The sequence below is a fragment of the Saccostrea echinata genome, unplaced genomic scaffold, assembly GCF_033153115.1.
Source record: "Saccostrea echinata isolate AGI-Se365-2 ecotype Australia unplaced genomic scaffold, CSIRO_AGI_Sech_v1 ptg000001l, whole genome shotgun sequence".
NCBI classification, from domain to species: domain Eukaryota; kingdom Metazoa; phylum Mollusca; class Bivalvia; order Ostreida; family Ostreidae; genus Saccostrea; species Saccostrea echinata.
In genome coordinates this window covers 52,414,923-52,430,819 of record NW_026889750.1, presented here as the reverse complement: position 1 = coordinate 52,430,819, position 15,897 = coordinate 52,414,923, and the positions used below count along the sequence as shown (strand labels likewise).

At 33.8% G+C, this 15,897-nt stretch overlaps 1 protein-coding gene across 8 annotated transcripts in view; it reads right to left on the bottom strand.

The window, feature by feature from the left end:
- LOC133194461 (myoferlin-like) overlaps positions 1-15,897 on the bottom strand; it is a 68,088-nt gene that overhangs the window by 32,218 nt on the left and 19,973 nt on the right. For 3 of the 8 annotated variants that reach the window (XM_061330418.1, XM_061330446.1, XM_061330440.1), the window contains exons 10-28: positions 15,807-15,850; positions 15,433-15,515; positions 14,954-15,057; positions 14,575-14,687; positions 11,062-11,138; positions 8,170-8,181; positions 7,401-7,501; positions 7,028-7,141; positions 6,551-6,650; positions 5,874-6,076; positions 4,722-4,828; positions 4,298-4,493; positions 3,999-4,151; positions 3,535-3,678; positions 3,026-3,112; positions 2,652-2,731; positions 2,431-2,545; positions 2,007-2,240; positions 767-934 (exon numbers count right to left, since the gene is read on the bottom strand). In XM_061330418.1, the coding sequence (XP_061186402.1) occupies positions 767-934; positions 2,007-2,240; positions 2,431-2,545; positions 2,652-2,731; positions 3,026-3,112; positions 3,535-3,678; positions 3,999-4,151; positions 4,298-4,493; positions 4,722-4,828; positions 5,874-6,076; positions 6,551-6,650; positions 7,028-7,141; positions 7,401-7,501; positions 8,170-8,181; positions 11,062-11,138; positions 14,575-14,687; positions 14,954-15,057; positions 15,433-15,515; positions 15,807-15,850 (2,235 nt within the window). Of the gene's footprint in view, positions 1-766; positions 935-2,006; positions 2,241-2,430; positions 2,546-2,651; positions 2,732-3,025; positions 3,113-3,534; positions 3,679-3,998; positions 4,152-4,297; positions 4,494-4,721; positions 4,829-5,873; positions 6,077-6,550; positions 6,651-7,027; positions 7,142-7,400; positions 7,502-8,169; positions 8,182-10,665; positions 10,743-11,061; positions 11,139-12,155; positions 12,239-14,574; positions 14,688-14,953; positions 15,058-15,432; positions 15,516-15,806; positions 15,851-15,897 lie in introns of all 8 variants that reach the window. The other 5 variants (XM_061330436.1, XM_061330456.1, XM_061330431.1 and 2 more) reach the window with 3 other exon arrangements.

Sequence of the window (15,897 nt, the reverse complement as noted above, 5' to 3'; positions counted from 1 at the left end):
CTTAGAACCAAAATAAAAATCACCTAAGTCTTATCTACAGGGAGGATAATAAAATTCAGTCTTTTTTACTGTGGATTGAAAGCATTGAGTTCTCATTATCTATCCACAGTGGAAATTAAAATGCAATTCACATAATAACATGCTGAAACAATCATTCAGACAACAGAATCAGACCAGACAACAGAATAAGAACAGGGGAACAGTATACATAACTCCTACCTTCTTCTTGCTCTGTAAAATTCCCAAAGTCTATGTGTTTTATTTTATATATTAATAACACACTAAGCTGGTATTTATACTGAAAACATTAATATTTGTCTGTGTTGTTGAATACAAATATCCTAAGGAACAAGTTTTTTCACGTGGGTTATTTCTATGAAGCCAAAATGTTTTATTATGAATGCAAAATAAACAAGCTTTTACAAAGTAAAATGCAGTTTAGTAGAGTTCCCTTTAATGTCGAATACAGTTGGCTTAGTAACCAAATAAACATAAATGTCCACAATATTTCTGACTCTTCATACTTTTGGTTTCCTTAAATTAGATCTCTTGGGGGAACAAAACATTTTTCAATTCACAAAGCTCTAATATATGCCTAATCTTATAAACAATGAGTATATTTTTGAGTCTTGTTTTTTATTATTATTATTCATGTTTAGTGCAAAAACATTGCTGTCAATTAAATACAAAGACTGTTGATACTTTTTAAAAAAAAAAAAAATTTTTACATTTCGAAGATTTACGTGGGACAGCTATGGCATTTTACCTCAAAATTCATGGCAAAGAAACAGTCCGCCCCTTTCTTCTCACAGACCATCTTTCTGTGCCAGCGCCTCCGACGAACCATGTCCATGGTGCGTTCAGTGTGGTGGAACTTGAGGTTAAACAGAGGAGCGTACTCCCACCCTTCTGCGGCCTCTTCCATTTTCTTCTCCTGTGTAAAAATAAACCAGGCTTAAAGAATTAATTACAAACAGTGGAGTGCTTTATACTGAGCTGGATTGTGATATTGACAAAATACTCTTGTCCAGTTTGTCTGTTAATGATTAGAATATCATCTATCTAAATGATCCATTTATTATAAATCTTTTTTTTTTCCTTAAAAGTTTTAAACACTTCACACTTTTTTTCTTTTTACAGGGATTTTTAAAATTTACATTCATCAAATCCATGCAATATAACTATAAAATATTTAAACACAATTTTTGTTGAGAAATACTTTTTTCATACCAAGAGAATTTATTGGAGACTAAAAAATTTTATTTTCAAGACACAAATCCAGGGACAGAAAGTATTCAGTAACACTCAAAATTACTACATGCTAGCTTCAAACTTACCAAAACGACAACAGCAATTAAAGGGTAAGAATAGAGTCAGGTTTTTAACTACCATAAAGTAAATGTATCGAGTACCCTACTTTTTACCAAATAAAAATGTTAACAACAAAATATGTAACTCTGGAATTGAACCAAATGAAAAATATATTTAAAATTTAAAATCATTCCAAAAATTGCTTCTTACAACTCTAAATTTAAAAAAAAAATCATTCTAAAAATTTAAATGGGCTTGCATAATTTTATCTAACTTCATTCACAGAAATACTGACATTTAGACACATCCACTAAGACTTACTTAGTCCAGGAATACTGGCACTGAACAATCGTATAGTTTTTTAAATGAGTAAGAGTGTTAATAAAAACTTGTAAGCTCATGCTGTAAACAATATACCAGTCTGTGCTGAAATAAAGAAATAACAGACTAAACAATTGGCTTTTCTTGGAGAAATCGTTTGATAAACTGCTTGTATCTAGAAGAAAGTGAGAAATCGATCTACTTACTGTACAGAATTCAACAACAAAGTACCAATTACAGTATTGTAAAACTAACTTGTAATGTGAAACATTCTACAGTCCTGATTACGACTGAACTACTAGTCTATTTTTAGATACAGTAACAGACTTTATAATTCAGTATTTTACGCCATGATTTTGTAACAAAGCAGCTACCTTATGTTTCTTCTGTTTGGCATTCTCCACCAGTTTGCGGGTCCGCACCCAGCGCCGCCTTCGACAGAGGTGGTACCGTTTCTCCACTGGACCGTATCCTCCCATGGTGGCCTCCACACAATATTCCCAGCCGTCTTCATCCACCGCTCGGGACAGATCTATCTGCCAAACATCCTCCCACACCCACCCAGGAGGGAGCTCAACAGAGTCCTTGGGGGGCATCTCATCACCTTTCTATAACAATAAAGTCAGTTAAAACAAACAAAATCGCATTCAACAGCAGCAATGATCAATTCTTGCAAACAGAAGCAAATAAATTAAGTTTTTCTCCGTGTTAACAGATTAAATCAGTAAATATTAAATTTGGTATGCCGGGATTGTGAGATATGAACAACTTGATTGAAATAAATATCATAACACTGACCACATCGGTCCATGGCCTGGTAGCTGGTCCCCAACTTGTAGCTGGAAGTCGAGACTGCATCTCATAGCATTCCTCCATATAAGTCTTATGACCCGCGTCCTTGTCAAACAACATACTGTAAAACAGATCCTTTTTAACACAACCATGGAATGTTATACTGAATATCTACTGAGCTCTACCTTATTACTTGTAATGTATGTAACATGCTTGTGGACACTTACCTGAGCTCAGGACTGACATACCAATCCCCCTCCCATTTCCATCCTGGGGGAGGATTGAACATCTCTCGGGGAAGCTTACACTGAAATATAATGATAATATATATAATTACCTGAAAAAAGCTTTTCATACATTATAAGGAAAAACCATTTGGGCCAACGGCATAATATACATGTATAATTACACTTGACACATAAAATAAAACTTAATATCAGTAATTTGTTACTAATGTTAACTCCTGTTACAATACTTCATGTTCATGCGAGTCCCAAGCAAAATATATTTTATGTCATATTTATTCAATATCATAACTTTAACTGGATCTGACACATGTTTTATAAACTATAATCAATATAAAATGTCTTTGAAGAGTTACCTTTCCCTGGCTATCTGACCACTTTGGTCTTCCGAGTGGTCCTTTCTTGGTCCATCCCACCACTGGTAGGTTACACTCATTCTCATACTGTTAATTAAATTAAAAAATCTGTAAATTACACATTCAATTTCAGTAGCTCTCACCCTGAAACATATACAAGAGTCCACACAGCACTGATAGACAAACCACAAATTGTCAAACTTGTTTATTTAAAAGCTTCTTTGTACAGAAATATGTACTAATTTTAGCAAGTTCTCTGGTTTCAACAATTATTGTGGGGATCAAATTTTGTGGTTTTGTCAAAAAATACAATTTCACTGATATGTTAATTTGTAAATACGATCACCTTAATTTTGTGGACTACCTCAAGCACAAAAACAATGAAAATTGATGTTCAATGAAACATGAAAAAACCACTTTTATAACCCTTCACCCTAGCCTTGATCCATTAATTCTTGTGCATCACTAACATATGTTTATACTTGTATAAAATGTCAGTAAACACTCACAGTTTCTGCAAAGACAGCTTGTTCTCCTTCTGTCTGCATTTTATGCCAGGCATCGTCCTCGTTAGCCAGACCCAACCAGATCTTCACACGCACCATCGCTGGAACTTCACTTATCTTCTCCTTCTCTGCCTTTACACCTGGATACTGAAAGTAGAAAATGAAAGAACGTACTAATGAAATAACACACTGAGAGAGAAAACTTCTCTAAATACTCTGTAATTATGACTTCATACCTATTTTCTGCTACATGAAAACAAGTTGCATTTAACTTTCTAAATGGTTTAATTTCTGATAGATTGTAAAATGCTGGACTGAATGGTAGCTACTGAGTTAAATAACACTTTACATTTGCCTTACACTAACATGTGCATGTTCTGTAATATTGCTTGAGCTCAATAATACACTGATGCATCTAATTCTCATGCTTTATTTTATTTTTATATGTACATGTATTTGTTACTTACTTTGAGTTGTATGGTCTGCAGACGACCACATTGTTTGCCGATATACTCCGGATTAGCTGACCACAACACTTCATGAGCTGGGATTCTGTAATAGGCTAATCTCTTATCTCCACTGATCATCCAGACAACAACATCAGGCATACTGTTCTGTGGCTGGAAACGAATACAAGACGAGGGTTAAAAATCTAGTGATTACCAAAACTACCACTGATGTCCATATTTAAGAATACATATATTACTGTCTTTAGAGTTTTATACATCATTTTTACATACATCTTGTCAGAAATTAGAGTCCTCACCTCTTTGGCCATATTTTTGAGTATTTGTAGGAAATTCTCCACCTCTGCTATGGCTTCGTGTACGTCTGTAGCTGACTGTTTTAGCTTACTCACGCTGTCACCAATGTTTTCAAGCTCAAACTGTCGGTATTCTCGAGTAAGTCTGTCCAGCTCGTTACTGACGTGTTTACCTGGCTTCGGCTCAGGAAGAGTTTTCCTAAATATAAAAACTTATATCAAAACACAAATCTAAATCTTGGGAAATCTTTTAATGCAAATCAAAGTTACATGTGCATCCAGGTATCTAAAGTTTAAAAAGTTAAGTGTATGATATCTTATTTTACTTTTTAATCAGAAACTGGCATTATAGAGGTTACACCAGTAAATATTTAGGTCAGCCATAAGTGAATATTATAATTCCTTTAACTTTTAATCTTCCACTCACTTGCAGTCCTGTTCCAGCTGGTCGAGCAGTGAGATCAGCAGCTGAGCCAACTCAGGAGTTGGAAGTTTGGCCTTGATTCCAATCTTAACCTGCTCAATGTTTGCCTCCTACAAAAACAGTTCAATTACAGGGCAAATACTCTCAAACACTTGCCAAAATACCCAATAATCTAAAAATTCCATACCTGACCTCAAACTATAATATATATATTTTTTTTACTTTTCAGAATGTCTATCATTTTGAGCCCTCTATCTCTCACCAGTGTCTATAAATTTGTACTGTATCTTTTATCATGAGTGTCTATAAATTTGTATTCTATCTTTTATTATGAGTGTCTATAATTTTTTGAGCCTGCTCTCTTAGCTGAGTATTTATAATTCTGACCCTTACCTCTGCCAAAAGTGTTCATAATTTTGATTTCTTTCTTTTACCAGAGTGTCTATAATTTTGAGCCTTATCCCTTATCAGAGTTTCTAAGATTTTGAGCCCTATCTCTTACCTGAGTGTCTATAATTTTTTAGCCCTATCTCTGACCAGAGTGTCTATAATTTAAGCCCTATCTCTTATCAGTGTGGTTATACAATGTAATTTTGAGCCCTATCTCTTACCAGAGCATCTATAATTTTGAGCCCTATCTCTTACCAGAGTGTCTTTAATTTTGGGCCTTATCTCTCACCAGAGTGTCAATAATTTTGAGCCCTATCTCTTATCAGAGTGTCAATTATTTTGTGCTCTATCTCTCACCAGAGTGTCTATAATTTTGAGTCCTATCTCTTACCAGAGTGTCTATAATTTTGAGCCCTATCTCTCACCAGAGTGTCAATAATTTTGTGCTCTTTCTCTTACCAGAGTGTCTACAATTTTGAGCCCTATCTCTTACCATAGTGTCTATAATTTTGTGTCCAATCTCTTACCAGAGTGTCTATAATTTTGAGCCCTATCACTCATCAGAGTGTCAATAATTTTGAGCCCTATCTCTTACCACAGTGTCTATAATTTTGTGCCCTACCTCTTACCAGAGTGTCAATAATTTTGTGCCCTATCTCTTACCAGAGTCTCTATATTTTTGAGCCCTATCTCTTACCAGAGTCTCTATAATTTTGAGCCCTATCTCATACCAGAGTGTCTATAATTTTGAGCTTTATCTCTTACCAGAGTATCTATAATTTTGAGCATCAAGTTGAGCCCCTCCAGCCTGAAGCTGATATCCTCCCATGATGATTCTACAACAATACAGGGTTTGGTCCCAGCCCACGGCAGGAAGTAGTAATGACAGCCGTCGAACACAGCGTTTGTCGGCTGTGTCGTGGAAGCACATGGAGCTGTGTTCTCGTCCAGTTTGTTACCATAGTTTCCTGAGTAAAATGGGTCAAAATTTAATTTTCCAATCATATTTTACTGCATAAATGTTTAGGAAATCTTAACTTATAATAATAATAATAATTATATCCTATATTATACAAAATGAGTCATATGAAATGCTTCAAAAGAAATTTGGCCATCCCTAAATCTGTTCAAGTGACACAGTAATGTCAATTCTATTATTTTTCTTGTCAATTCTAAGACAGAAAGGCCACAGATGCAGTGTCTTAATTCACATGGCATTTTACATCAATACCACTTCAATACCGACTTGAACTTGTATACGTGGACATATAAAACTTATCTAATACAATGTTTATTCTCAAATCTTACCTATCACTATGAAAAGTTTTGGCTAATAAATAAATCCAATTTAAAATGTTGTCTAGTCCTGAATACTGTCAATTCTGATGAATTTCTATGGAATAAGTGGTATAAATGTTACTGAGAATCTTAACACTACTTACCAATGCTGATTTCAAACTCCACAGGAGCATCAATGGCACTAACCATAGTAGCATTCAGGAAGGCAGCATGGAGTTTATACTTCCTACGTCGCATGAATTTCTGGAAACAGAGCATAAAGTATACATTATCCTGGATTAAAAGTAAAAACCAACAATTCATTTGGGTAATCCAGCTGTCTAGGTACACAGAATATCCCATTTTAAATAACGGATTTAGTCTATTTTAATCAACCATAAACTTTTAGAAAGATACAGTTGAACTTCCATATCTCAGACATCGATATCTCAAATACCATGGATGTTTCAAAGTGAGTTGGAAGTCCCCACTACTCTTTTTCTATGTTTTTTTAACCTCAATATCTCGAATCCTAAGAAATCTCAGTCTTTTCTTTGTCCCATCAAGTTCGAGATGACAAGTTTTGAGTGATATTACTTAAAGGTATTCTACCACAAAAACAGGTATTCTGTTGAGATTACCTGGACTCTCAGTAGATCATCATTGTTGATATCCTCCACAGGTATCTCAGGTAACTCGCCCAGGTTAGTCTGAATCTCAACCAATGCCCTTCCTCTGTAGGCCACACCTTCTCCCTGTCAATCAAATTAATCAGCCAATGAAAATTTACTACAATACCCATAAGTATTCACCAAATACATTTAACAAATACAACATTTCAAAGGATGCTTTGTTCCTTTGAAACAATCAAAACTCATGCAAAGCTACAATTCAAACTTTACTAAACCTGTCCATGTTACTTAAAATGGCCACCCCCATACCCCTTCCTTGTACAAGTTTCAGTTAAGTTTTGCTTCATAACAGATAATGTATAATTAGTGGTCATTTATTTACCTTTCCTAAGTTAAGATCATCATATTCATCTGGCAAATCAGAATATTCACGGGTGGATCCATAAAAATTCACAAAGCTGGGGCCAAAGGTGGGAAGAAAGCCTAAAATCGCATCAAAAGCATAAACAAATCATGCAAGCTCACATGAATATGTATGCTGTGAAATATCTATTCCCAATAACAATTCACTATTGAATTAATTTTTTTGTGATTTAAAATTATTACTAGAAATGATTACTTCAATACTGTATATTTCAAATTTTGGAAAATTATAATTAAGTTCAAAAAGTACTAAATTTAAAACATGTCAAGGGGATTTTCAAAATTATTCAAAATACATAAGAAATAAATTTATATCTGTAAAATAAATGTTTTAATTCCCAGCCAACAAAAACAAAGTCCTTTCACATTTACATTCACCAACAAATAAATTTTATAGAGATTAGCACAAACTTGTTCCTGTGACACATGCAGACAATAGCTAGGAATAGGAGAAAGCTCGTCAGTATAGAGGGAGGTGTTATTGTAGGAGATTATGGCATACATAGGGAGCTGTTATTGTTTGAGGTTGGATACAAAGATAAATATCACATATCTGTCAAAAAATAGGTACAAGACACTATGGAATATAAGATTGTATGAATTCAGATCATTACATTTTGACAAATCGCAAAAAACAAATAGTCTGCCAACTGATCATATGCATTCCTAAGTAATAAAGCATTTTTTATGTCAATATTACGGGATGCAATTGTATGAATGTTAGTTACTATCAAACTGGGCTGGAAAGTATAATGAAGTTAATATTAGTCTACTAAACTACAAGATTCTCCAGATATGGTAATAAAAAATATGTAAATGCCAGAAATTATTATTTTATGAATGATATATGTCATAATATATTCCCAATCAGGTACATAATAATTAATTAACTATTCACAATTTAGGCATCGCTGGTGAATTTTCACATTCCCAAAATGATATGTTGTTTTTTTTATAACATTAATTTTAATCCTTATTTTTCACTTCAAATCTCTGAGTTCAAAATTTTACTTATCAATAAATTTAATTATCAGTAACATTTCATATTGCTATAACAAAAGCTTAGCATTTTTTTAAAAAAATAATTTTAACTTTCATAACTATTGATTTTTTTTAAATTTATTCTTTTTGATATTATTGCTTAAAGAGTAAAAAAAATGTGAAGAAATCTACAATTTCAGGACAGTTCACCAAAATCTGAGTTATCCACAAAAACTAGTGTGTCCCACAAGTAAGGGAGAAATGCCTAAAATGTGCAATAAAAACAAACTTAAGATATTAAGTCAGAAAAGTTCTGGTATATAATAAATTACCATCCTCAGGACCTTCAAAGCCAAGGGGAAAAAAGAATAAAAGACCTTATTATATAAAATTGTATTTTAAAACTTCATGTAAAGTTTGAAAATTTGTATTTCATTATTACCAGGCCCTTGGAGGCAAAAAATAAATAAATAATAACAGTACAAAAGTTAGTCAAATTCTACAAATTCAATATTATAGTACTACTTTCCATTTATCAAATCAAAAATATATATATATAAAAAAAATTAATAATAATAATAATATACTGCATATATGAGAAAAAATTATTTAAAAAAAAAATAAAAGTGCATATTTTCAGTTAATATTTTTAAAGATTACATGACATTGCACATAACATTTATAGAGAAAAGAAAGTGATAAAGAGTTGAAATCTAACATCTGGTCAATGGGGATGTAAAAGAAAAAACTAAAATAAGGGGATGAAGGGCCTAAATGGTCATCTGAGTGTCATTTTTTTTCAAAAACACAAATTGTATTTTTCTTTTTCATATGAATTGGGTCTTATCTACTCCTATGTAATTTGTTAGGTTTAGATCCCTCTTCCACACTTTTATTATTCCTAAATCTATAGACTGAAGCAATAGTTATAAACTATTAAGGGAAAAGTAAAAGAATATACTCTGCATGATGATTCATTGAATATTGAAAATTTATGGACATGTACTTTCATAGGAGGGAAATATCTATATATTGTTTGTATTACTTTTTAATTTGGACACACTGTGATTGTCCATCATTGCCCCTAGGGCCACTGTTAAAAAAACTTGAAACTTGTGGCCTATACTTGATATAAATATGATTTCATCTCATTGTGAGCTTCACCTTTGAGATAAAACCTTCCTCAGTTTAAGGTCATGTGGGAACAAAATACTAAAATCTGAACCTATTCCAGTCAATGGTTGGAGAATAATGGCTGAGAGAGAATTTTATGACAGATAAACAGACAGTTACAAAAGCATGTCAACCCCCCCCCCCCCCCCCCCCAACTTAACCCATGCCACCCCTTAACACACACACTGAGAGATATCTAATGTTAGGAATGGTTTTCATTAGAAATCATAAAATATTCAGTGGTTGTAAATACATTATTTGCACTGTACATCCACTTCTCACAAAGACAATGTTTAAGTTATCTACAGAAGTTATTACAGAGACTTGATATATCAATGGTCAATGTAATGGGTTCCAGACTGAAAAATTGCTTTCGCTGAATATTTCTCTTTTTCAAATTAAAAAAAAAAAAAAATAAAAATCCAAAACATTTCCCAAAGTTTGAAATCCACATTAAGGACAATTTTACAGCAAATGCAAAACAAACAATAAATTTTAAACACTTCATTGATTCCACAGATTATTAAAACTAACATTTACATTTCAAACTGTGTGTTAATGTGAAATTGAAACTGAATAATTCTTTCTTTTTTTTCAGTTTTTCGGTTGAGAATTGTAGCCTACACTGATTAACTGATATTCTGATAGTTCTCTTCTATTGGAGTAAGTGGAACCCACTACATGTATATTATTTGATGTTAGTAAAAATTGTCTGTTAAATATATTTTGGCTACAGGTGCATAAACTGTAATATTAATAGGTACAGAGAGTGGAAAAATAATTGTTAATGGTGTCAATTTCATTCACTTATAGTTAATTTTTTCACACAGAAAAAAAATTTCAGTCAGATAAACCTTTCCCAACTTGAGTTTATTTGGTTTGAATTCAACCATTGAGTTTCCCCTTTTAAGTAGAATAATTTTTAATAACACCCCCCTCCCAATAAGCATCACTAAAAGCATTTGTTAGAAGCTCTATGTAAAGCTCTCAACACACACCAACTAGCTCGGCTTTCTGACTGAAAGGTTATAAATCTAAAAAGGAAAAGATGCCCGGACAAAAATAAATACCGCTTCCGCCTGAAGACGAGATAAGGGAGGTCAATAGAAATTCAGTCCCGATGGTGTCGTCCTCGCTAATTCTATCCCTAAGTCACAGACAAAACAATTTAAAACACAGTGCTAGAAATATTACAGCTATGAGTATAAAAAGAGAGTGCTGCTACACTCAACATCACAAAGACACTCAACTACAAAGTATGACACTGAACTTATTAGCATAGAAACTCAAAGTGCCACTATACTCATCAACATTAGTATTTACTGGTACATTTGAGTATGCTAATGAGTCATAGCAGTGTCATGTGACCAAATGTCTGTAATGGAATCCCACAATTTGGGTAGCTACAAGGTGAAAAGCAAATAAATCAAAATAAGAGAGAGTTTGAAGCCAAGGGAGATAATCACCAAGCTCTCCGCTAGAACACATCAGCGATAGCGGGATGTAATGTGTCCCCACGACATCGTCCATGCTCATCCTGTCCCTGGTGGCAGCAACAACGAAAAACAATCAACATTAGATGTAAACATTAGCAAAGCCTAACCATGCACGTCAAAACAATTAACGTATCTGCCCTTTTAAGCACCTATTAGGGCAAATATTGTACACTGATCAACATCACCTTCCTGGAATGAACATTATAATTAGTATTAATCATGTTAGAGTTATATTGATACCTTCCTCCATTCACCCTGGGTAATATGTGACTACACGGATACACAGTTATTGCTGATTGAGAAGCTTGCATCAGCATGCAAGATATACTGTACATTACAATGGATTGTTTTGTTGTTTTGACTGACCAAACCTGTCAAGTAATTCCCTAAGCACCAAGAGAAATTGCAAACTGCAACCCTCTAGAACCAAAAACAAAAAAAATTAAATTACTTGTATAATGATAATAGTTCTGAATGATTTTACAAGTTAGATCGAATTCCAATTTTCTTGAAAAGTATTAACATGGTACAATGTGTCTGAATGCCAGCAAAATTTTGACCTATATTCTACATGACCTATCTCTTTTGACTTTAACAAACTCAATAATGTTCATCTATAATAAGATGTATCTAATACCCTCATCCACACCACTCTCCCCAAAAAGAAGAGAAATAATAATGAACCTGACAGGTTTGGTGTAGGTAAGTACTAATTATTGTCCACAACCTGTCGTTAAGCTACAAGGTTGTGTATATGTCAGTGATAATCATAGTTGACTAGCCGCCACAATAAAAAGCTAACACATACATGTTCATTTTCACAGGGACATTTCTCAACTTTTGACTCTCTTTGCAACAAAATTCTTCATAACTTTAATCAAGGATTATTTTGAGATTTGCCAACAAAAAAAGATCATTTTAATACAAAATAATTATTGCACATGAATTTCAAAGATTTTAAGGAATTTTCGAAATGATAAAAGTTGTGTCCCTATAACAAACATGTTTGTGTTGGACTGTTAGCCGAGCATTAAGCTGGTTCTATACGTGGACTGGGAACCAACCATCCTGGCCCTCCGCCGAGGAGGAAATCAGAGGAATTGACACAGCAGCGGAGGAAATGGTGTCGTCTTCATTAATCCGGTCCCTGTTCGCGAGACAAAATGAAAAGCCATGCCATCATGACAACATGCACAAATCATTAACACAGCTAAATAACATGACAAAGGATATGTATAACAATGCTCTCATAAGACGGTATCTATAAGGCTAGAAAATTATTTCAGAGGAAATGGTTCCTCTTTCTGGGCTGAAAGCTCTGTCAGATGCCTTATTTGCTTACCGTATTTAGCTTGAGAATCTTATGTTTCAACCCTAGCTTAGTCAAATAGAAACTGTCCCTTAGCCAAACACTTAACATTATTTTAGTGAGACATGCAGTCATCAATTGATTTTCAATCATCAACTTCCTTTACTTATGCAGCAATATACCCTTATCACCTGCATATGGGATGTATATTTCGAAGTTGATTCGATAAGCCAGAGCATGCTCTACATATGAACAATTTCTAAATCGAGGTAAGTTACTGACAAACAAGTTGATGAAACAAGAATATCAACAGTCTCCTTTAAAGTCATCATTTCATAAGTTCTATGGTGGATACAATGACCTTGTCAGCAAATACAATCTATCATTAAGTCATATGCTGACTGACATTTTTTCATACTTATTGTTAGGCCATTATTTACACAATGAATTGTCGACAGATTTTTCTGTTATTTACTAATCATGACAAAGAGCACACGGCGGGTGTGACTGGTCAGCAGGGGATGCTCACTCCTCCATGGCACCTGATCCCACCTCTGTTTTTGGAGGTATTTGTTTGCTCTGCTCCCAATTTGTATTGTTTTAATGGACTTTGAGCTTGAATACTGTTTGTTATTTCCCTATTTCATGCAAAGTTTATATCAACAGCATTAAAAGTTGATGCCAACATCATTTTAAAAATGTTCATGAAAGGGGATAGCATACTTGCAGTGAAATTTATATCTAATCCCATAATTACAGCCCAGTGAAGGTTGATAAATCCCAAAATTACAGTCCAGTGATGGTTGAATATAAAACCCATAATTACAGCCCAGGTATGGTTGAATAATAGTGAAGTGAAGGTTGAATATAGATGTTTAATTGTTGCATTCTTGAAAAAAAAACCTTCTTTTGAACCACTTTGTAAAGAAGAATTAAGGGTGTAGGGGAAAGGAAGGGGGGAGGGGCTAAAAATCAAAAACACTAAAAACCATGCTTTCTAAGGACAAGCAAGAGACTTTCTAGTTTTAAAGCAATGATAACAATGACATCATTCAAGCTTCACATTCCAATGTTCCACTTCTGCAATCATCAAATCAGTATTTGTGAACAATTCCACCATAATAAAAGTAAAACATATCAATTTCAAACAATAACATAGCATCAACATCACATGAAAAGCATTAACAAAGCCAATGAATTTTAAAATCAACTGGAGTTGTCCCAGACTAATACCTCCCAATGAGCCATATCAAAAATACACAGTCATAAATTCAGACAAGAGCATTTAATACATTCACCAAATCATTAAGTGTGCCTGTAGTCAGTCGCGTTCAGTTTTGTAATATGCTTATTCCTGCCCTCTTAACTCATCAAAGTGTAAAGGTGTCAGATGCAGCATCCAAACAAACAAAAACATTTAAAATGCACTCTGTGGAGGTTTTATTCAAATATCACATTTCATAAGCTATAGAGTTGCCTGAACAGTGTTCTCAACTAAAGTAACTTTATACATACATGTATATCATTTGTGCATGTTTGGTTTTGGATGTCTCTTTAAAAAATAGCAGTACAATCCCACTCAACTACACAAACATAGGAAAGATACACAGTTTGATGAATGAATCAGATCAAGCATCAATAAATGCACAATGTAGGTAGGTTTGATCTGTATACTGCTTTTGATAAAATCTGGGACAGACCTTAATGCTGACCTTAAGAGGAGTCCGTCTAGTGTAAAATGTAGGTCAATGCAAAATCCAAGGCATGCATGACACTAATTATTCCCAGATGTCCAATTTGGATAAGAGAGTGTCTTAAATGATAAGCTTACCCTTGTTTTTTACCAGAATCACTGGACCACAAATTGTAGGTCAGTGCAGCATCTGGACTATGGAACAAGCTTATCCTTGTAAAATTTTACCAGAATCATTGTACCAAAAAAAGTAGGTCAGATGCTGCATCTGGAACATGAATCACATGGATGCTCCATATTTACAAGTTTGGTTTGGATACCCCTTCATATGAAGCACAAAGTGACTAGAAGTTTTATAATAATCTTTCATCTACAGACAGACATGTTGAATCCAGCATAGTCATCTTCATAGCAGGGGAGTTTTAAATTTCCATAAAAATTTCAAGGATTCAAAAAGTTCTTATTAAGAATACAAACTTACCAGTCCTTGATCATGAATTTAAGACGCTCACACATTGAAGGAAACTGAATCCCAATCTTTAACACCTGATTCCAGTCTGGATGATCATTGTTGTACATGATTTTAGATTGCACCTGTAGTAAAGAAATCCAATAAGTTACTGCAGTATATGATTTTAGATTGCACCTGTAGTAAATCACTGAAGGACAGATTTTGATTGCACCTGCAGTACAGAAATGTTGTATGTTATAAGTCACTTTAGTACATGATTTTAGATTGCACCTGTAGACAAAATACTATTACTGCAGTAAACAATGTTAGACTACAAATATCATTTTATTAAAAAGCTTAACCCAGGTCTGATTTTTTTTTTCATTTTGCTCCTTTAAAACAATCCTACCTCTTTTCCTGCAAAGCTGAAGACAAAGTAAGGGTCCACAAGTTCTTTTTGTTCTTCTCCAATACCAAACACTTTCTTCACTCCTTGCATAAAGGCAGAGTCCACTGTCAAAGACAAGATCTTCCATATATATTGTTACAAATGTGTGTCACCCAGGTGAAATTTTATTGAAATTTTATTACAGATCAGGATCATCCTAGTGATACATCTTACATTTATCCAATTAGTTAATTTACTTCTACTTATAGGGACCTCTGATAATGGTGTACAAAAAAATAACATTACTCTGTACTGGACAGGTATAAAGTTACATAATCATGATAATGGAGAGTCAGTTCCCTATCTCACCACACAGAGTTTAATTCTAACACTTGACAACTAGGGCTCAATGGAACAATCCTGATTTTCCCTTACTATTCAGAATATAATTGTTCAGACCATATAAGTACTATATATCAACAGATAACAGTGTAGCTTACTCCTTGGGATGTCTTCTGCACGGTACAGTTTAAGGATGAAGGTCGCGGGCCGCAACTGGACGCCAGCTGGACGTAGCAAGTTACTGAAACACAGATTTAATATCAATAAACACACTGAATATTAATCAGGGCTCATCTTAAATTCCTTAAAAATGTAGAAATATAAATTGAAGAAGTAGAATTTCAAATTTAATATTAATTTTACTCACAACTCAAACCCTTTTTTTATTTTACAAATTGAAACTTTATGTGTGAATCTAGGTTCACTTGTACAGAGCAACTGAATAAGATTTTAGAAACTAATGAACCATGAATTGATTCAAAATCAAAACAAATCAGTTACAGCAGGAAACATGAATGAGAGCCAGTGTTACCTTTCAATGTCATCTGTTTCTTCTCCGGCCACTGATTTAAAGCTCTGAAAAATAAACAAAACGTAAAAATCACTGAGACACAAGATATAAA